Genomic DNA, 23,276 nt, shown 5'->3' on the forward strand with positions numbered 1-23,276 from the left:
AATGCAGCAAAATTGATAATAGAAGTAAATTAGAAAGTTGCTTAAAACTGTATCCTCTATCTAAATCATGAAAGAAATCATGTTCCTTTCTTAAGGTTAAAATTTATGATGTACAAATAATAATTTTATTTGATCTGTAATTTCATTTACACCTGATAAAGTCACAAAGTGTTTAACATTTTTACTTTATTAAAATAATTATTTTCAGCAAGTAACTTACCAATTTAATAAAAGGAACAATATTCTTTATTCACAATGTTGTCCGACCAGTGCAAAGTTTGTATCATTATAAGTTTTTATCATTATCAATAATCATCGTCCTGGTTTATTTCTTCTAATAAATGTTGTATATTTAATTACAGAAGTAGAAACTGTTTTACGTACATAAAATAGGTATGAAAATATACGCTACCAACAACTCATTTCTAAAATGTAAATAAAAAGGTTTAATTATATATATAAACAGTGGTAAAAAAATGTTTTGAATTATTTATTGCAAAAGAAGACAATGTGTAAATATAGTTATGGTATTTGCTGGTTTTTATTCATGATTCTTTGTAAGTAAACAAAAATCTGGCTACAAAATATGCACAAAATAACACAAACAAATACAAAAATGAATATAAAAAATAAAGATACCGCTGTAATTAAACATAAATTCATGCGCATATAAATGATGTGGTTAGTTGCAACGTAAATAATAATTTTCTCATCCTATTAGTTTTTTAAATATACACTTTATGCTTTTTATAACTTACAACAAATGTTTGCCGACTTGTAACAACATTTTACAATGACATTCATGGTACACGTTGCGCATCATGAAATGGTCACTCATAGCTGCAATCCAAAACCTAAATCTGATTGGACAACCAGAATTAATACATGATTAGGACATCCACTGTGTTTGGCTGTAAACATCTCTGCTATTTCCTTCAGGCATGGTGGTTTAATGTCAATGACTAAGGTAGAGCAAAATAAGAGAAAATAAAGGAGCAAAGAGATCTGATCTAAGGCACTGTGAATGACAAAGGAAGGGGTCATGTTTTGGAAGCAGGGAAAGAAAACATATGTTTGTGTTGATAAATAACGAAGGCACCTCAGTCTCTGAACACTGCTCCTCAATGGTTTGTAGGTTCCGCCAATAATCAGCAGGTCACATTTAGATCTCGAGAGATTTCTATTCTTCATCCGAGCCATTGTTTGAGGGAGGTAATTGCCAGGGTTGGCTCTCAAACAGAGAAATAGCTAAAAGGTAGAAAATATATGGAATCAGGTCACTTTTAAATACATTTTAGAAAAACTGCATATTTATATAGTTAATTTTCTATTAATGATTAAACCAAATAAAAGACAATCTCCTTTGTATACATACAACCATATTTCCACCTGAGCCACATTCTGTCTTAATCTTCTAGAATTAAAGTTTAAAATAGTATAAATGTGTATTGGGTGAAAGTTTTGGCACGTTTATTAAAAATTAATAATGTAGGTCACATCTTTTCAAAATGAATGTTAAAATTTGGTGAACTTTCAACATTAATTTTAAAGTGATGGTAAATCCAAGCGTTTAACAAACGCTAGGATTTACCATCTCTAAAAATCAAGGGGAGTTTCATTCATCAACCCTTTCGGTGCCGTTGCACAGCACTAAATTCAGCGGCTCTGGCTGCCCATGGCACAGCGATCTTCTACCAATGAGGTGCCACTTGCACCTCTGAACCAATAGCGGTGCGTGCATACAGAAACCTATCAGTTGACACGCACTGCTATTGGTTCAGTGGTGCAAGCGGCACCTCATTGGTAGAAGATCGTTGTGTTGTGGGAGGCCGGAGCCACTGAATTTAGCGCCGTGGAACGGCACAGAAAGGTTGAGTTTAGCACCTTTTTTTTTTACAAGGTTGATGAATGAAACTCCCCTTGATTATTAGTGATGGTAAATCCTAGCTTTTGTTAGACGCTTGGATTTACTATCACCTTAAGAAAAATAAAAAAAGTTTCCATTTTACATTCTAAGATTAAAATATATAAATATTAACCCCTTAATGACCACAGCACTTTTCCATTTTCTGTCCGTTTGGGACCAAGGCTATTTTTACATTTTTGCGGTGTTTGTGTTTAGCTGTAATTTTCCTCTTACTCATTTACTGTACCCACACATATTATATACCGTTTTTCCCGCCATTAAATGGACTTTCTAACGATACCATTATTTTCATCATATCTTATAACTTACTGTAAAAAAATTATAAAATATGAGAAAAAAATGGAAAAAAACACACTTTTTCTAACTTTGACCCCCAAAATCTGTTACACATCTACAATCACCAAAAAACACCCATGCTAAATAGTTTCTAAATTTTGTCCTGAGTTTAGAAATACCCAATGTTTACATGTTCTTTGCTTTTTTTGCAAGTTATAGGGCCATAAAAACAAGTAGCACTTTGCTATTTCCAAACCATTTTTTTTTCAAAATTAGCGCTAGTTACATTAGAACACTAATATCTTTCAGGAATCCCTGAATATCCATTGACATGTATATATTTTTTTTTAGTAGACATCCCAAAGTATTGATCTAGGCCAATTTTGGTATATTTCATGCCACCATTTCACCGCCAAATGCGATCAAATACAAAAAATTGTTCACTTTTTCACAAATTTTTTCACAAACTTTCGGTTTCTCACTGAAATTATTTACAAACAGCTTGTGCAATAATGGGATAAATGATTGTAAATTTTTCTCTGGGATCCCCTTTGTTCAGAAATAGCAGGCATGTATGGCTTTGGCGTTGCATTTTGGTAATTAGAAGGCCGCTAAATGCCACCCTGCACCACACGTGTATTATGCCCAGCAGTGAAGGGGTTAATTAGGGAGCATGTAGGGAGATTTTTGGGGTAATTTTAGCTTTAGTGTAGTGTAGTAGACAACCCCAAGTATTGATCTAGGCCCATTTTGGTATATTTCATGCCACCATTTCACCGCCAAATGCGATCAAATGAAAAAAAACGTAAAATTTTTCACAATTTTAGGTTTCTCACTGAAATCATTTACAAACAGCTTGTGCAATTATGGCACAAATGGTTGTAAATGCTTCTCTGGGATCCCCTTTGTTCAGAAATAGCAGACATATATGGCTTTGGCGTTGCTTTTTGGTACTTAGAAGGCCGCTAAATGCAGCTCCACATCACACGTGTATTATGGCTAACAGTGAAGGGGTTAATTAGGTAGCTTGTAGAGAGCTTGCAGGGTTAATTTTAGCTTTAGTGTAGAGCTCAGCCTCCCACCTGAAACATCAGACCCCCTGATCCCTCCCAAACAGCTCTCTTCCCTTGGTACGGCCAATAACATTTGAATTCTTAAAATGTGAAAACTCTTTTTAAACCCTTTGGCAGCTAAGAGGTTAATACCAATCCTAACCTGGTGGCATTTATAATGGGAGGCTGACATACTGATATGGATCTTCAAAGCCATCCAGAATACTGAGGTGCCAGACATACAATGTTTTAGTAGCAAAAGAATCATTTTATAAAATAATTTATGTCGAAGAATCCAAAAAGCTTTGAGCCAGAACTAGAATTTAGGGTTTTGGTGATATTGTAAACTTCACAACAATTTTAAAAGTGCTATTTTAATCAGTGCCACTCACAGGATGCCACAGATAATCTAGATGTTACACCTACTTGGTGAGCTTCTTGATGTTCTTGTGCAGACTTTCTGTCCCCTCTCAGATATTTTGGGTATGGCAGATCGGACAGGTGCAGGTCGTATCCCAGCATTCCACTCTGTGCTGTGTGCCAGGGTCTTTGCTGCGCCCTTGTTCATTGGGTAATCTTCAGTCTGGTGAGCTGCCCAATCTGGTCTGGATGGACCTTTAGACCTTTTGTTGAGATCAACTGACAGGGACATCTAAAGATAAAAAATCAAAATGCTGACAATGAAAACAGTGTGATGCACATGCGCAGTGGTGTATTAACGCTGTACCCCATACCATAGTGAATATGGTCAATTTAAACCATAAGAAATCATACATAAAATCTTATTTACTAAGGCCTAGATTTGGAGTTTTGTCGGTAAGGACCCGCGTAGCTAACGCCGGCTTTTTTCTGGCCGCACCATAAAAATAACTCTGGTATTGAGAGTCCACATAAAGGCTGCGTTAGGCTCCAAAAAAGGAGCGTAGAGCATTTTTAACGCAACTTCAACTCTCGATACCAGAGTTGCTTACCTAACACTCTAACATGTACCCCGAGTCTAAACACCCCTAACCTTACACTTATTAACCCCTATTCTGCCGCCCCCGCTATCGCTGACCCCTGCATATTTTTTTTAACCCCTAATCTGCCGCTCCGTAAACCGCAGCTACTTACATTATCCCTATGTACCCCTAATCTGCTGCCCCTAACACCGCCGACCCCTATATTATATTTATTAACCCCTAATCTGCTCCCCACAACGTCGCCTCCACCTGCCTACACTTATTAACCCCTAATCTGCCGACCGGAGCTCACCGCTATTCTAATAAATGTATTAACCCCTAAAGCTAAGTCTAACCCTAACACTAACACCCCCCTAAGTTAAATATAATTTTAATCTAACAAAATTAATTAACTCTTATTAAATAAATTATTCCTATTTAAAGCTAAATACTTACCTGTAAAATAAATCCTAATATAGCTACAAAATAAATTATAATTACATTGTAGCTATTTTAGGATTAATATTTATTTTACAGGCAACTTTGTATTTATTTTAACCAGGTACAATAGCTATTAAATAGTTAAGAACTATTTAATAGTTACCTAGTTAAAATAATTACAACATTACCTGTAAAATAAATCCTAACCTAAGTTACAATTAAACCTAACACTATACTATCATTAAATTAATTAAATAAAATACCTACAATTACCTACAATTAAACCTAACACTACACTATCAATACATTAATTAAATACAATATCTACAAATAACTACAATGAAATAAACTAACTAAAGTACAAAAAATAAAAAAGAACTAAGTTACAAAAAATAAAAAAATATCTACAAACATAAGAAAAATATTACAACAATTTTAAACTAATTACACCTACTCTAAGCCCCCTAATAAAATAACAAAGACCCCCAAAATAAAAAATGCCCTACCCTATTCTAAATTAATAAAGTTCAAAGCTCTTTTACCTTACCAGCCCTGAACAGGGCCCTTTGCGGGGCATGCCCCAAGAAGTTCAGCTCTTTTGCCTGTAAAAAAAAAACCATACAATACCCCCCCCCAACATTACAACCCACCACCCACATACCCCTAATCTAACCCAAACCCCCCTTAAATAAACCTAACACTAAGCCCCTGAAGATCATCCTACCTTGTCTTCACCTCACCAGGTATCACAGATCCGTCCTGGCTCCAAAATCTTCATCCAACCCAAGCGGGGGCTGGCGATCCATCATCCGGTGGCTGAAGAGGTCCAGAAGAGGCTCCAAAGTCTTCATCCTATCCGGGAAGAAGAGGCGATCCGGACCGGCAACCATCTTGATCAAAGCGGCATCTTCTATCTTCATCCGATGACGACCGGCTCCATCCTGAAGATTGAGCTCGCATTCTATTGGCTGATCGGAACAGCCAATAGAATGCGAGCTCAATCTGATTGGCTGATTGGATCAGCCAATCGGATTGAACTTGATTCTGATTGGCTGATTCCATCAGCCAATCAGAATATTCCTACCTTAATTCCGATTGGCTGATAGAATCCTATCAGCCAATCGGAATTCGAGGGACGCCATCTTGGATGACGTCCCTTAAAGGAACCGTCATTCTTCAGTTGGACGTCGCCGGATGAAGATGGGTCCGCGGTGGAGGTCTTCAGGATGGAGCCGGTCGTCATCGGATGAAGATAGAAGATGTCGCTTGGATCAAGATGGTTGCCGGTCCGGATCGCCTCTTCTTCCCGGATAGGATGAAGACTTTGGAGCCTCTTCTGGACCTCTTCAGCCACCGGATGATGGATCGCCAGCCCCCGCTTGGGTTGGATGAAGATTTTGGAGCCAGGACGGATCGGTGATACATGGTGAGGTGAAGACAAGGTAGGATGATCTTCAGGGGCTTAGTGTTAGGTTTATTTAAGGGGGGTTTGGGTTAGATTAGGGGTATGTGGGTGGTGGGTTGTAATGTTGGGGGGGGTATTGTATGTTTTTTTTTTTACAGGCAAAAGAGCTGAACTTCTTGGGGCATGCCCCGCAAAGGGCCCTGTTCAGGGCTGGTAAGGTAAAAGAGCTTTGAACTTTATTAATTTAGAATAGGGTAGGGCATTTTTTATTTTGGGGGTCTTTGTTATTTTATTAGGGGGCTTAGAGTAGGTGTAATTAGTTTAAAATTGTTGTAATATTTTTCTTATGTTTGTAAATATTTTTTTATTTTTTGTAACTTAGTTCTTTTTTATTTTTTGTACTTTAGTTAGTTTATTTCATTGTAGTTATTCGTAGATATTGTATTTAATTAATGTATTGATAGTGTAGTGTTAGGTTTAATTGTAGGTAATTATAGGTATTTTATTTAATTAATTTAATGATAGTATAGTGTTAGGTTTAATTGTAACTTAGGTTAGGATTTATTTTACAGGTAATTTTGTAATTATTTTAACTAGGTAGCTATTAAATAGTTCTTAACTATTTAATAGCTATTGTACATGGTTAAAATAATTACAAAGTTGCCTGTAAAATAAATATTAATCCTAAAATAGCTACAATGTAATTATAATTTATATTGTAGCTATATTAGGATTTATTTTACAGGTAAGTATTTAGCTTTAAATAGGAATAATTTATTTAATAAGAGTTAATTAATTTCGTTAGATTAAAATTATATTTAAGTTAGGGTTAGACTTAGCTTTAGGGGTTAATAATAGAATAGCGGTGAGCTCCAGTCGGCAGATTAGGGGTTAATAATTAAAGTTAGGTGTCGGCGATGTTAGGGAGGGCAGATTAGGGGTTAATACTATTTATTATAGGGTTAGTAAGGCGGATTAGGGGTTAATAACTTTATTATAGTAGCGGTGCGGTCCGCTCGGCAGATTAGGGGTTAATAAGTGTAGGCAGGTGGAGGCGACGTTGAGAGGGGCAGATTAGGGGTTAATAAATATAATATAGGGGTCGGCGGTGTTAGGGGCAGCAGATTAAGGGTACATAGCTATAATGTAGGTGGCGGCGCTTTGCGGTCGGCAGATTAGGGGTTAATTATTGTAGGTAGCTGGCGGCGACGTTGTGGGGGGCAGATTAGGGGTTAATAAATATAATACAGGGGTCGGCGGTGTTAGGGGCAGCAGATTAGGGGTACATAAGTATAACGTAGGTGGCGGTCGGCAGATTAGGGGTTACATTTTTTTAATCCAGTGGCGGCGATGTGGGGGGACCTCGGTTTAGGGGTACATAGGTAGTTTATGGGTGTTAGTGTACTTTAGAGTACAGTAGTTAAGAGCTTTATGAACCGGCGTTAGCCCAGAAAGCTCTTAACTACTGACTTTTTTCCTGCGGCTGGAGTTTTGTCGTTAGATTTCTAACACTCACTTCAGCCACGACTCTAAATACCGGAGTTAGAAAAATCCCATTGAAAAGATAGGATACGCAATTTACGTAAGGGGATCTGTGGTATGGAAAAGTCGCGGCTGAAAAGTGAGCGTTAGACCCTTTTTTGAGTGACTCCAAATACCGGAGTTAGCCTAAAACCAGCGTTAGGAGCCTCTAACGCTGGTTTTCACGGCTACCGCCAAACTCCAAATCTAGGCCTAAGAAAAGCCAATATTTTAAACCCCTTTTCTACTTGGAAACTCAATTAAAGAGATAGTCTAGTAAAAATTAAACTTTCATTCAATTTTAAGCAACTTTCTAATTTACTCCTATTATCAATTTTTCTTTGTTCTCTTGGTACCTTTATTTAAAAAAGCAAGAATAAAAGTTTAGGAGCTGGCCCATTTTTGGTTTAGCACCTGGGTACCACTTGCCGATTGGTGTCTAAATGTAGCCACCAATCAGGAAGCGCTACTCAGATGCTTAACAAAAATTGGGCCGGCTCCTACGCTTACATTATTGCTTTTTCAAATAAAGATACCAAGAAAATGGGAAAAAAAATTGATATGATTAAATTTGAACGTTGATTAAAATTGCATGCACTGTCTGAAACATGAAAGTTAAATTTTGACTAAACTATCCCTTTAAATCCCTGCTTGTGTAAAGAAAGGACAATTGGTTGGTATCAACAAAGTACAAGGTTATGGGTCACATATACAGTTATGGGATTCTAAAAAGTGTGAGCCTCTGTATTTTAGGTACTAAATCTTACTAACTGCTCACTTTAGTTTTAACTGGACAATGCTATATCCATATGCCTAATTATTATTTTTTCACAATACCATATACATGTAAGATGATTACTAATCCTAAAGTGGTAAATCACTCTTACATGTGACATAGATTTTATAAAAGATCTTGTAATACATAACCAATATACTAAAACTTTTGTTGTTCCTGTGATGCAGCTATAAGAGATAATAGTTATGACCTGTTCCAGTTATCTTGTATAAATTCCTTAAATTTAATCATGAGTCAATGTATGGCCATAATTCTTTGATATAGTTTTGGATGAAAAGTTTGTCATGGGGAAAACATTTGTATAACATTTGTTTATGTGGTTGTTTGGTTCAGCCAAAATTTTATAACACTGTTCATTAATTGATGAAAATTATTTAATCTGTTAGGATTTTTCTTATGGGGAAAGTCTCCAAGGCAGTAGAGGAGCAGCTGGGCAGCAGCTTATTGAAGTTAAGGTAGTATCTAGTGCTACTGCTACAGGCCAGCAGCACAAAAAAGCCATGCACAACTTTAGATTAATAGTTTGGACGAAGAATATTAATAAATATATATATATATATATATATATTGTATATGACAAGGTATTTGACTGGAAAAGGCTATATTGTATACATATAACATGTATATATGTGTGTGTATGTATATATATATATATATATATATATATATATATATATACGTATAACACTGTGTACTACTTCCTTCACAGAACAACGCAAAGTGGCTCTAGCAAGAATAGAATGAGGAGTGAAAGGCCCCAGTGCACAAATGAGCAAGAGGACAAATGCATTAGACTCTAGTGTCTAGTTTGAGAAACAGACTCCTCACAGGTCCTCAACTGGCAGCTTCATTAAATAGTACCCGCAAAACACCAGTCTCAACGTCAACAGTAAAGAGGCGAATATGGGACTTTGGCCTTCTAGGCAGAGTTGTAAAGAAAAATACATTCTCAGACAGGCCAATAAAAGAAACGATTAAGGGCTAGATTACATGTGGAGCGCTAATTTATTGCGCTCCCGCAGAACAAATGAAAAGATGCTGGAGGAGTGCTTGATGCCATCTGTCTAGCATGGTGGGGGCAATGTGATGGCCTGGGCGTGCTTTAGTGGTGGTAAAGTGGGAGTTTTATACAGGGTAAAAGGACCTTGAAGAAGGAGGCTATCATTTTATTTTGCAACGCCATGCCATACCCTATGGACGGCCCTTGATTGAAGCCTATTTTCTCCTACAACAGGACAATGACCCATAGCACATTTCCAAACTATGCAATAACTATTTAGGGAAGAAGCAGTCAGCTGGTATCCTGTCTTTAATGGAGTGGCCAGCACAGTCACCAGATGTCAACTCTATTGAGCTGTTGTGGGAGCAGCTTGACCGTATGGTGCGTAAGAAGTGCCCATCAAGCCAATCCAACTTGTGGGAGGTGCTTCAGGAAGCACGGGGTGAAATCTCTTCAAATTACCTCAACAAACTGACAACTAAACTGCCAAAGGTCTGCAAAGCTGTTATTGCAGCACATGGAGGATTTTTTGATGAAAGCAAAGTTTGAAGGAAACAATTATTATTTCACTTAAAATTAATTATTTCTAACCTTGTCAGTGACTGTATTTCCTATTTAAACAAATTTTATGTATGTTTTCACAGAAAATAATGAAATGCGTAAGTGACCCTAAAGTTTTGAACACCAGTGTATTTATATCTATTTATATATATATATATATATATATATATATATATAGATATATATATATATACACAGTATATAAAAAAACAAATATGAATTCGCCCTCCTGGATTAAACACCTGAGCTTACACTCAAAGCATATACAGAACAATAAACAGTGACGTCTCAGGACGTTTGAAAAATCCTGAGACTGCACTGTTTATTGTTCTGTATATATATATATATATTTATCCAAAGTCCTGAAGTAAGTATTCAACTTTTTACTTTTGCAATACGAGCAATAACACGCTCACGTTAAAAATGTACTTTTAGCGGTGTTAGCATGCGAGCAAAAAAATGTTTAGCGTGCCACTTGTAATCTGGCCCTCAATATGTATAAATATTTATTGTGACAATATTAATTTACAAATCATCCAATTTTGAAATTATCATACTCACTTTATAAATCTACTTCTATTCTAGCAGTGAGATAAATCAGATGCAAAAAACAGCCTGGGGATACGGGTACAGTAACTCAGGTGTGGGAATGCACTGATTAAATTCAAAGCTTTTCTTTAATATTTCTAGGAAAGGGCTAACCCAATTGAAAATACAGTAACTAATGAATGTGATCAATTAGTATTTAAACAGAGAAAAGCAACAACACGTTTTGCATGATCCTTTGAAGTCAGTTGCACAGTGAATGCAGGTAAGAAAGGCGTTTAACTGTAACATTCTTAGTCTCGATGAAAGCTAATGTTGAAAGCGGTAATGACAGATGCAAAGAAACAGGAATCTGAAAAATGGAGAATGAGAGCGGCAGGAACGTGCAGATGGAACGTGTTATGTGCTGTTATTAGAGTTGGGGCGACACATGAGATGCGACCATCTGTACCTGCACTTTATGCTCTGTATTTTGCAGCTTGAAAAAAAAAATTTTTATTCACTTTATTGTAAAATAAATACCACAGAAATCATTTATAAAAACATTGTTTTAACCATTATTAGAAATGAATCATTGTCCCTAATTCAAACATAAATTTAAATTAAAAAAAGTGACAACATTTGTTATCCGTTATCTTTTGGAATTAATTTATTTTCAATATCATCAATAAAAAGTAACAAAAAAAAAGTTAAGCTCATAGAAACACTTTTGGACACAATTTTGAGACATCTAACTTTGGGGCAACATTGTGTAAAAAGATTATCTGTTTTTAAATATGCCTGTTGTTGCGTTGTTCTCATGTTATTCTTTGCTGAAGAGATATCTAGATAGGTAGCGTGCACCTCTGGAGCTCTGCATGACCGGAAATACTGCTGCCATCTAGTGCTCTTGCTAATGTACAACATTCTTGCAAAACTGATGCATTACACAGCTGCAGACACGTGCACACTCCTGAACTTATGTCCCTGCTTTTTAACAAAAGATACTAAGAGAATGAGAAAAATTGGTAATATAAGCAAATTAGAAAGTTTTATCTGAAACATGAAATAAAAAAAATTGGGTTTCATGTCCCTTTAAGGATTCTTAATGATATTTTACCTTATTAAAGTAACAATATATATATATGTATATACATACACACGCACAAACCTATCTTGATATTTTAATGTGGAACCTGGAACTATAAATAGATTCCTTAACTTACCATACTGCTTTTCAACAAAGGATAACATGAAAATATGATAAATGAAATAAAATGGAAAGTAGTTTAAATTGTTTGTTCTATCTGAATTATGAAAAAAGAAGGGTTTTATGTGCCTTTAAAGTACAATAAAACACTATTTTCTAGCAGGAAAAGAAAAGAGTTTGCCTTTAGGATAAAGGGACATTAAAGGGAGATTTATAGCAAATATAAGTAAATAAACACTGAATTGCAAACAACATGTTTTAACATTATTAGCCCAGGTCATGGATAAACCTCTTGAAAATGCTAGTAGAGTCTATATTCATTCAGTGGTCATGTTGGGACAGATGTAGATGAGGGAGTGCTAAACCAGTGTTTTTCAACCTCAGTTCTCAAGTACCCCCAACAGTTCAGGGTTTCATTATAGCTGAACCAGTGCACAGGTGAAGTAATCAGCTGATCAGTAACCATGGTAACTAACCGGCTGTCACCCATCAGCTGTCATATCCCTATGTACTTATGTACCTTTAAGATGGTTTCCCCTCCTTCACATCTACCTTTAAAAGGATGTTCATTCCCCTTCCTCTTGCTTGATAATTAGTGTGTATTCAGTGCATCTGTCTCTCACTGCTCACTGACCCAATTTCACTTTATTTGAATCCTGACTTATTTGAGACGTTTACCTCCTTGCTTCGTGGGACACTTCGCTACCGAGGATTTGCTTTTCATCTTGAATTGAATTAAGTTTTGTTCATCATCGTAAGTGGTAACTTTATATTTTCAACTACTACTTATTGCTAACTTTAGTCAAGTTTATATTCAGTTTCCATTGCCTATCAATCTACCGCTTACTGCGGTCTTACCCAATTCACAGAGTCACATTAACCTGTGCTGACGTCACGAGCCTCACTTCCATCTACGCTCACAGGCAGCCGCAACTAACAGACGGCTAGATTTAGAGTTTGGCGTTAGCCGTCAAAACCAGCGTTAGAGGCTCCTAACGCTGGTTTTGGGCTACCGCTGGTATTTAGAGTCGTGTAGGTAAGGGTCTAACGCTCACTTTCCAGCCGCGACTTTTCCATGCCGCAGATCCCCTTACGCCATTTGTGTATCCTATCTTTTCAATGGGATCTTTCTAACACCGGTATTTAGAGTCTTGGCTGAAGTGAGCGTTAGAAATCTACCGACAAGACTCCAGCCACAGAGAAAAGCCAGGAGTTAAGAGCTTTCTGGGCTAACGCCGGTTCATAAAGCTCTAAACTACTGTGCTCTAAAGTACACTAACACCCATAAACTACCTATGTACCCCTAAACCGAGGTCCCCCCACATCGCCGCCACTCTATTAAATTTTTTTAACCCCTAATCTGCCGACCGCACACCGCCGCCACCTACGTTATCCCTATGTACCCCTAATCTGCTGCCCCTAACACCGCCGACCCCTATATTATATTTATGAACCCCTAATCTGCCGCCCCCAACGTAGCCGCCACCTACCTACAATTATTAACCCCTAATCTGCCGACCGGACCTCACCGCTACTATAATAAAGTTATTAACCCCTAATCCGCCTCACTAACCCTATAATAAATAGTATTAACCCCTAATCTGCCCTCCCTAACATCACCGACACCTAACTTCAAGTATTAACCCCTAATCTGCCGACCGGACCTCACCGCTACTCTATTAAATTTATTAACCCCTAAAGCTAAGTCTAACCCTAACACCCCCCTAAGTTAAATATAATTTTTATCTTACGAAATAAATTAACTCTTATTAAATAAATGATTCCTATTTAAAGCTAAATACTTACCTGTGAAATAAACCCTAATATAGCTACAATATAAATTATAATTATATTGTAGCTATTTTAGGATTTATATTTATTTTACAGGCAACTTTGTATTTTATTTTAACCAGGTACAATAGCTATTAAATAGTTAATAACTATTTAATAGCTACCTAGTTAAAATAATTACAAAATTACCTGTAAAATAAATCCTAACCTAAGTTACAATTAAACCTAACACTACACTATCAATAAATTAATTAAATAAAATACCTACAAGTATCTACAATTAAACCTAACACTACACTATCAATAAATTAATTACATAAAATACCTACAAATAAATACAATTACATAAACTAACTAAAGTACAAAAAATAAAAAAGAACTAAGTTACAAAAAATAAAAAAATAATTTACAAACATTAGAAAAAGATTACAACAATTTTAAGCTAATTACACCTACTCTAAGCCCCCTAATAAAATAACAAAGCCCCCCAAAATAAAAAAATGCCCTACCCTATTCTAAAATTAAAATAGAAAAGCTCTTTTACCTTACCAGCCCTTAAAAGGGCCTTTTGCGGGGCATGCCCCAAAGAAATCAGCTCTTTTGCCTGTAAAAAATAACATACAATACCCCCCAAAACCCCCCTTAAATAAACCTAACACTAAGCCCCTGAAGATCATCCTACCTTATCTTCACCACGCCGGGTATCACCGATCGGTCCAGGCTCCGAAGTCTTCATCCAAGCCCAAGCGGGGGCTGAAGATGTCCAATATCCGGCTGAAGTCTTGGCCCAAGCGGGGGCTGAAGATGTCCATGATCCGGCTGAAGTCTTGATCCAAGCGGGAGCTGAATATGTCCATGATCCGGCTGAAGTCTTGATCCAAGTGGGAGCTGAAGAGGTCCATGATCCGGCTGAAGTCTTCTATCAAGCGGCATCTTCAATCTTCTTTCTTCCGGATCCATCTTCATCGATGGGAACAGCCAATAGAATGCGAGCTCAATCTGATTGGCTGATTGGATCAGCCAATCGGATTGAACTTGAATCTGATTGGCTGATTCCATCAGCCAATCAGAATTTTCCTACCTTAATTCCGATTGGCTGATAGAATCCTATCAGCCAATCAGAATTCGAGGGACGCCATCTTGGATGATGTCCCTTAAAGGAACCGTCATTCGTCGGGAAGTCGTCGGTGAAGAAGGATGTTCCGCGTCGGCGGGATGAAGATGGATCCGGAAGAAAGAAGATTGAAGATGCCGCTTGATAGAAGACTTCAGCCGGATCATGGACCTCTTTAGCTCCCGCTTGGATCAAGACTTCAGCTGGATCATGGACATCTTCAGCCCCCGCTTGGGCCAAGACTTCAGCCGGATCATGGACATCTTCAGCCCCCGCTTGGGCTTGGATGAAGACTTCGGAGCCTGGACCGATCGGTGATACCCGGCGTGGTGAAGATAAGGTAGGATGATCTTCAGGGGCTTAGTGTTAGGTTTATTTAAGGGGGGGTTTGGGTTAGATTAGGGGTATGTGGGTGGTGGGTTGTAATGTTGGGGGGGGTATTGTATGTTTTTTTTACAGGCAAAAGATATGAATTCTTTGGGGCATGCCCCGCAAAAGGCCCTTTTAAGGGCTGGTAAGGTAAAAGTGCTTTTCTATTTTCATTTTAGAATAGGGTAGGGCATTTTTTTATTTTGGGGGGCTTTGTTATTTTATTAGGGGGCTTACAGTAGGTGTAATTAGCTTAAAATTGTTGTAATCTTTTTCTAATGTTTGTAAATTATTTTTTTATTTTTTGTAACTTAGTTCTTTTTTAATTTTTTGTACTTAGTTAGTTTATTTAATTGTATTTATTTGTAGGTATTTTATGTAATTAATTTATTGATAGTGTAGTGTTAGGTTTAATTGTAACTTAGGTTAGGATTTATTTTACAGGTAATTTTGTAATTATTTTAACTAGGTAGCTATTAAATAGTTATTAACTATTTAATAGCTATTGTACCTGGTTAAAATAATTACAAAGTTGCCTGTAAAATAAATATTAATCCTAAAATAGCTACAATATAATTATTCGTTATATTATAGCTATATTAGGGTTTATTTTACAGGTAAGTATTTAGCTTTAAATAATTTATTTAATAAGAGTTAATTTATTTCGTTAGATTTAAATTATACTTAATTTAGGGGGGTGTTAGGGTTAGACTTAGCTTTAGGGGTTAATAAATTTATTAGAGTAGCGGTGAGGTCCGGTCGGCAGATTAGGGGTTAATACTTGAAGTTAGGTGTCAGCGATGTTAGGGAGGGCAGATTAGGGGTTAATACTATTTATTATAGGGTTATTGAGGCGGGAGTGAGGTGGATTAGGGGTTAATGCATTTATTATAGTAGCGGTGAGGTCCGGTCGGCAGATTAGGGGTTAATTATTGTAGGTAGCTGGCGGCGACGTTGTGGGGGGCAGATTAGGGGTTAATATATATAATATAGGGGTCGGCGGTGTTATGGGCAGCAGATTAGGGGTACATAGGTATAATGTAGGTTGCGGCGGTGTACGGAGCGGCAGATTAGGGGTTAATAATAAAATGCAGGTGTCAGCGATAGCGGGGGCGGCAGATTAGGGGTTAATAAGGGTAAGGTTAGGGGTGTTTAGACTCGGGGTACATGTTAGGGTGTTAGGTGCAGACATAGGAAGTGTTTCCTCATAGGAAACAATGGGGCTGCGTTAGGAGCTGAACGCTGCTTTTTTGCAAACTGCCCCATTGTTTCCTAAGGGGAATCATGCACGAGCACGTTTTTGAAGCTGGCCGCGTCCGTAAGCACCGCTGGTATTGAGAGTTGCAGTGGCGGTAAATTATGCTCTACGCTCCTTTTTTGGAGCCTAACACAGCCATTCTGTGAACTCTAAATACCAGCGGTATTTAAAAGGTGCGGGGGAAAAAAACCCAGCGTTAGCTACGCGGGTCGTTACCGACAAAACTCTAACGGCTAGATTTAGAGTTTGGCATTAGCCGTCAAAACCAGCGTTAGAGGCTCCTAACACAGGTTTTGGGCTACCGCTGGTATTTAGAGTCGTGTAGGTAAGGGTCTAATGCTCACTTTGCACCCGCGACTTTTCCATACCGCAGATCCCCCTACGCCAATTGCGTATCCTATCTTTTCAATGGGATCTTTCTAACGCCGGTATTTAGAGTCTTGGCTGAAGTGAGCGGTAGAGTCTCTACCGACAAAACTCCAGCCGCAGAAAAAAGTCAGGCGTTAAGAGCTTTATGGGCTAACGCCGGTTCATAAAGCTCTTAACTACTGTGCTCTAAAGTACACTAACACCCATAAACTACCTATGTACCCCTAAACCGAGGTCCCCCCACATCGCCGCCACTCTATTAAAATTTTTTAACCCCTAATCTGCCGACCGCACACCGCCGCAACCTACGTTATCCCTATGTACCCCTAATCTGCTGCCCCTAACACTGCCGACCCCTATATTATATTTATTAACCCCTAATCTGCCGCCACCAACGTCGCTGCTACCTTACCTACAATTATTAACCCCCAATCTGCCGACCGGACCTCACCGCTACTATAATAAAGTTATTAACCCCTAATCCGCCTCACTCCCGCCTCAATAACCCTATAATAAATAGTGTTAACCCCTAATCTGCCCTTCCTAACATCACCGACACCTAACTTCAAGTATTAACCCCTAATCTGCCGACCGGACCTCACCGCTACTATAATAAATGTATTAACCCCTAAAGCTAAGTCTAACCCTAACACTAACACCCCTCTAAGTTAAATATAATTATTATCTAACGAAATAAATTAACTCTTATTAAATAAATTAATCCTATTTAAAGCTAAATACTTACCTGTAAAATAAACCCTAATATAGCTACAATATAAATTATAATTATATTGTAGCTATTTTAGGATTTATATTTATTTTACAGGCAACTTTGTATTTATTTTAACCAGGTACAATAGCTATTAAATAGTTCAGAACTATTTAATAGCTACCTAGTTAAAATAATTACAAAATTACCTGTAAAATAAATCCTAACCTAAGTTACAATTAAACCTAACACTACACTATCAATAAATTAATTACATAAAATACCTACAAATAAATACAATTAAATAAACTAACTAAAGTACAAAAAATAAAATAGGATTTTTTCTACCTTAATTCCGATTGGCTGATAGGATTCTATCAAACAATCGGAAATTCAAGGGACGCCATCTTGGATGACGTCACTTAAAGGACCAGTCATTCAGTGTCAGATGTCTTGAAGATGGACCCGCTCCGCTCCGGAAGGATGAAGATAGAAGATGCCGCCTGGATGAAGACTTCTGCTGGTCTGGATGTCCTCTTCTGGCCGGATAGGATGAAGACTTCGGACCCTCTGGAGGACCACTTGTGCCCGGCTGGGTGAAGATGGCTCAAGGTAGGGTGATCTTCAAGGGGTTAGTGTTAGGTTTTTTTAAGGGGGGATTGGGTGGGTTTTAGAGTAGGGTTGGGTGTGTGGGTGGTGGGTTTTAATGTTGGGGGGTATTATATTTTTTTTTACAGGTGAAAGAGCTGATTACTTTGGGGCAATGACCTGCAAAAGGCCCTTTTAAGGGCTATTTGTAATTTAGTATAGGGTAGGGAATTTTATTATTTTGGGGGGCTTTTTTATTTTATTAGGGGGATTAGGTGTAATTAGTTTAAAATTCTTGTAATTCTTTTTTTATTTTCTGTAATTTAGTGTTTGTTTTTTTTTCGTAATTTAGTTTATTTAATTTAATTGTAATTAATTGTAGGCAGTTTAGGTAATTAGTTTAATTATAGTGTAGTGTTAGGTGTAATTGTAACTTAGGTTAGGGTTTATTTTACAGGTAAATTTGTATTTATTTTAACTGAGTAGCTATTAAATAGTTAATAACTATTTAATAACTATTGTACCTAGTTAAAATAAATACAAAGTTACCTGTAAAATAAATATAAATCCTAAGCTAGCTACAATGGAACTATTAGTTATATTGTAGCTAGCTTAGGGTTTATTTTATCGATAAGTATTTAGTTTTAAATAGGATTAATTTATTTAATTATGGTAAATTTATTTTGTTTAATTTAAATTATATTTAAGTTAGGGGGGTGTTAGGGTTAGACTTAGGTTTTATGGGTTAATAAATTTAATATAGTTGCGGCGACGTTGGGGTGGGCAGATAAGGGGTTAATAAATATAATGTAGGTGTCGGCGATGTTAGGGGCAGTAGATAAGGGGTTCAAAAGTATAATGTAGGTGGCAGCAGTGTCCGGAGCGGCAGATTAGGGGTTAATAATATAATGTAGGTGTCAGCGATAGCGGGGGCGGCAGATTAGGGGTTAATAAGTGTAATATTAGGGGTGTTTAGACTCGGGGTTCATGTTAGGGTGTTAGGTGCAGACATAAAATTCATTTCCCCATAGGAAACAATGGGGCTGCGTTAGGAGCTGAACGCTGCTTTTTTGCAGGTGTTAGTTTTTTTTCAGCCAGCTCAGCCCCATTGTTTCCTATGGGGAAATCGTGCACGAGTACGTTTTGCCAGCTTACCGCTACAGTAAGCAACGCTGGTATTGAGGTGAGATGTGGAGCTAAATTTTGCTCAACGCTCACTTTTCTGAGGCTAACACCGGCTTGCAGAAAACCTGTAATACCAGCGTTGTCTTAAGTGAGCGGTAAGAAAAAAAGGAGCGTTAGCACCGCACACCATTACCGACAAAAACTCGTAATCTCGCCGTAAAGTTTCTGACTCAGAAAGTGAACCCTCTGAAATAACTCATCCTCGGATAGCTGGGACATATTAGCTAAATTCTACAAATATTTAGATGACTCTAGGTCAGGAGAACTATGTTTAACCTTTCTCTTATGTTTGCTAGAGGGAGATAAGGCACTCAGGACCGCAGACACCGCAGATTGTAACAGCGCAGTAAAATCCGCAGGAAAAAAACCTCCTTAAGAGTGATGTCCGCAGCAGAATCGTAGGAAAATGAAAAGACCACACCCAAAGGAGCTAAGCTATGCATAAATAAAAAGAGAGAAGCGCTCAACCTGGGAACGAAAAATAGCATAATAGCTTGTTCTATGGCTAGTTACCACCCTAGAAGCAGCCTCCTTTTGCTCAACGTGTGCTTTTCAAAGAGAAGAACTTTCCTGTAGCATATCAGTCTGATCCTGACTTAACAGTACAGTCCAGCCCAGAAATACCAGGCAATCCCTCTCTGAACAACAGAAACAGCAAAACCCCAGACATATGTTTCAGCCTAGTGTGGGCCTCATCAGTGAGGTGCAGCCATATCCCTCTAGGCACACTGAGCAACGGGTCCACGTATGGATTCCCGCATCACGCTTAGGGAGACTTCCCTAAGAATCATACTTTGCATAAATAAAAAGAGAGAAGCACTCAACCTGGAAATGAACAATAGCATAATAGTTTGTTCTATGGCTAGTTACCACCATAGAAGCAGCCTCCTTTTGCTCAACATGTGCCTTTCACAGAGAAAAAATTTCCTGTTGCATATCAGTCTGATACTGACTTAACAGTACAGTCCAGCCCCAACATACCAGGCAATCCCTCTCTGAACAAGGGAAACAGCATAACCACAGACGTAAGTTTCGGCCTAGTGTGGGCCTCGTCAGTGAGGTGCAGCCATATCCCTCTAGGCACACTGAGCAACAGGTCCACGTTTGGATTCCCGCATCACACTTAGGGAGACTTCCTCAAGAGTCATAATTTGCATAAATAAAAAGAGAGAAGCGCTCAACCTGGGAACGAACAATAGCATAATAGCTTGTTCTATGGCTAGTTACCACCCAAGAAGCAGCCTCTTTTTGCTCAACATGTGCCTTTGACAGAGAAGAACTTTCCTGTAGCATATCAGTCTGATACTGACTTAACAGTACAATCCAGCCCCGAAAAATACCGGGCAAGCCCTCTCTGAACGAGAGTAACTGCAAACACAGGCTGCTTCTTCGGTGGTAACTAGCCATAGAACAAGCTATTATGCTGTTATTCGTTCCCAGGTTGAGCGCTTCTCTGTTTTTATTTATGCAAATTATGACCCTGAGAGAAGTCTCCCTAAGGGTGATGCGGGAAGCCAGACGTGAACCCGTTGCTCAGTGTGCCTAGAGTGATATGGCTGCACCTCGCTGACAAGGTCCACAATAGGTTGAAACGTATGTCTGGGGTTTTGCCGTTTCTCTCATTCAGAGAGGGAATGTCTGGTATTTCGGGGCTGGACTGCACTGTTAAGTCAGGATCAGACTGATATGCTACAGGAAAGTACTTCTCTGTGAAAGGCACATGTTGAGCAAAAAGAGGCTGCTTCTTCGGTGGTAACTAGCCATAGAACAAGCTATTATACTGTTGTTCGCTCCCAGGTTGAGCGCTTCTCTGTTTTTATTTATGCAAATGATGACCCTGAGGGAAATCTCCCTAAGGGTGATGCGGGAAGCCAGACGTGGACCCGTTGCTCAGTGTGCCTAGAGTGATATAGCTGCACCTTACTTACAAGGCCCATAATAGGTCAAAACGTACATCTGGGGTTTTGCCGTTTCTCTTGTTCAGAGAGGGATTGCCTGGTATTTCCGGGCTGGACTGTACTGTTAAGTCAGGATTAGACTGATATGCTACAGGAAAGTTTTTCTCTGTGAAAGGCACATGTTGAGCAAAAAGAGGCTGCTTCTTGGGTGGTAACTAGCCACAGAACAAGCTATTATGCTGTTGTTCGTTCCCAGGTTGAGCGCTTCTCTGTTTCTATTTTTTATTTATGCTAAGCTATTATGAGCTGCACAGCATTGAAAAACGAAAATGAAACCTGTTTGTTCCAAGCCAAAATCACACAGTTTTTGGGCCCAAAAACTCTCACATTAAAGCAGTTATAACTAACCCCTAACTGTTCAAATAATCTCTCTGAAGGAGATATTAACCCTTGATCCTATTGAGAAATAAAGGAGCCACACTGTGACCCTGTATAGCAAAAGTGTATTTATAAAACTGTATTACCCTCCAGGATCCATGCTGTGGAACAAGCACAGCGTCTAAAGTGTGACAGTCTTGCAGTGACGCTCTGACATGGACTTGAGTGTGTAACAGCAAGCAGTGAAACTTGTCAACACTGAATGCTCAGGAGCTGTTAGGCGACAGTCTGGATGGGTTTTCAGAAAAAACTTTCCCTGCATCTCCAGACTCTATCTTTCATCAATACTCTCACTGAGAGGTTGAAATGATTACTTAAAACTCCAGTCCTTTTTGAAGGGAACATACCCATTACAGGACTATCCAAATCTTCTGACACTTCTCTGCCACCTCCTATAGTGACAAAAGGCAAAGAATGACTGGGGGATAGGGGAACTGGGAGGGATATTTAAGCCTTTGGCTGGGGTGACTTTGCCTCCTCCTGGTGGCCAGGTATTGTATTTCCCAACAGTAAGGAATGAAGTTGTGGACTCTCCCTGCCTTATGGAAGGAAATTAAACTTTCATGATTCACATAGATATGGCAAATAAATAAACCAAAAATGTAGTTGCCTCTTCTGTCATATTGACTTAATTCCCTTGGTATCCTTTGTTAAAAACATACCGAGATATGTTTAGAAGCGTGCATAAGTCTTTAGCTCTATATGGTAACAGTGTTTGCAACAATGTATAACAATAATATAAACACAGTTGCAAACACTGCTGCCAGAGTGCATGCCCCTGAGCCTAGCTAGGTACATTTTATAATAGAAATTAGATATATATGCTCCATTTGAACCATAAAAGTTTAATTTTGACTTCCAGGGCCATTTCCATTTTAAAGGGACAGTCTAGGTCAAAATAAACTATCATGATTCAGATAGAGCATGCAATTTTAAACAATTTTCCAATTTACTTTTATCACCAATTTTGCTTTGTTCTCTTGGTATTCTTAGTTGAAAGCTTAACCTAGGAGGTTCATATGCTAATTTCTTAGACCTTGAAGGCCACCTCTTTTCAGAATGCATTTTAACTGTTTTTCACCACTAGAGGGTGTTAGTTCACGTATTTCATATAGATAACACTGTGCTTGTGCACGTGAAGTTATCTGGGAGCAGGTACTGATTGGCTAGACTGCAAATCTGTCAAAAGAACTGAAATAAAGGGGCAGTTTGCAGAGGCTTAGATACAAGATAATCACAGAGGTTAAAAGTATATTATTATAACTGTGTTGGTTATGCAAAACTGGGGAATGGGTAATAAAGGGATTATCTATCTTTTAAAACAATAAACATTCTGGTGTAGACTGTCCCTTTAAGTTAGAGTAGCAAAGCAATGGAACTTAAAAGCAAAAATCGAGTAGTCAAGAAATATATCTGTGTTCGCAGCCACAATGAAAACATTTACAGCACACTGGAATGCAACATCATTTAATTATATTTACTTCTATCAAAAGAGAAATTTACTGTGTTTCCCATGAATTAGAGCATGGATTATTTTGTATTAGCATGTGCTTTGTCTTTAAAGGGACATTCCAGACAAAAATGGAATCCACATGGATACATTTCAGTTTTGAATAGAATCCGTTTTGAATATACATATATTAGCTAAAATGCTTCTAATAAAAGCTATAGCTGTTTCAAAAGTGTATTTAAGTATGCACCGTGCACCAGCATTTTAAACACAGCACTTGCTCAGAGCATAAAGGTGCGTGTACCATCTGGTTAATGACTCTGTTAATTGCTGACCTGATGTAAGCGCCACTGGCAATCTGAGATGCTGCAGTATTTAAAATGCTGGTGCAGTGAGCTGTGCTTCACATGCACATGCAGAGAAAATGTTAACACTAAAACAGTTGTAACTTT

General features: G+C 38.1%; 1 protein-coding gene across 1 annotated transcript in view; it reads right to left on the bottom strand.

Annotated features, from left to right (window-relative positions):
* Positions 1-647: 647 nt before the first annotated feature.
* FBXO16 (F-box protein 16) overlaps positions 648-23,276 on the bottom strand; it is a 158,476-nt gene continuing 135,847 nt past the window's right edge. Inside the window, exons 7-8 of the mRNA XM_053708916.1 lie at positions 3,682-3,907; positions 648-1,248 (exon numbers count right to left, since the gene is read on the bottom strand). Of these exons, the coding sequence (XP_053564891.1) occupies positions 1,181-1,248; positions 3,682-3,907 (294 nt within the window). The 3' untranslated portion in view covers positions 648-1,180. The remainder of the gene's footprint in view (positions 1,249-3,681; positions 3,908-23,276) is intronic.

The sequence above is a fragment of the Bombina bombina genome, chromosome 4 (assembly GCF_027579735.1).
Source record: "Bombina bombina isolate aBomBom1 chromosome 4, aBomBom1.pri, whole genome shotgun sequence".
Taxonomy (NCBI): domain Eukaryota; kingdom Metazoa; phylum Chordata; class Amphibia; order Anura; family Bombinatoridae; genus Bombina; species Bombina bombina.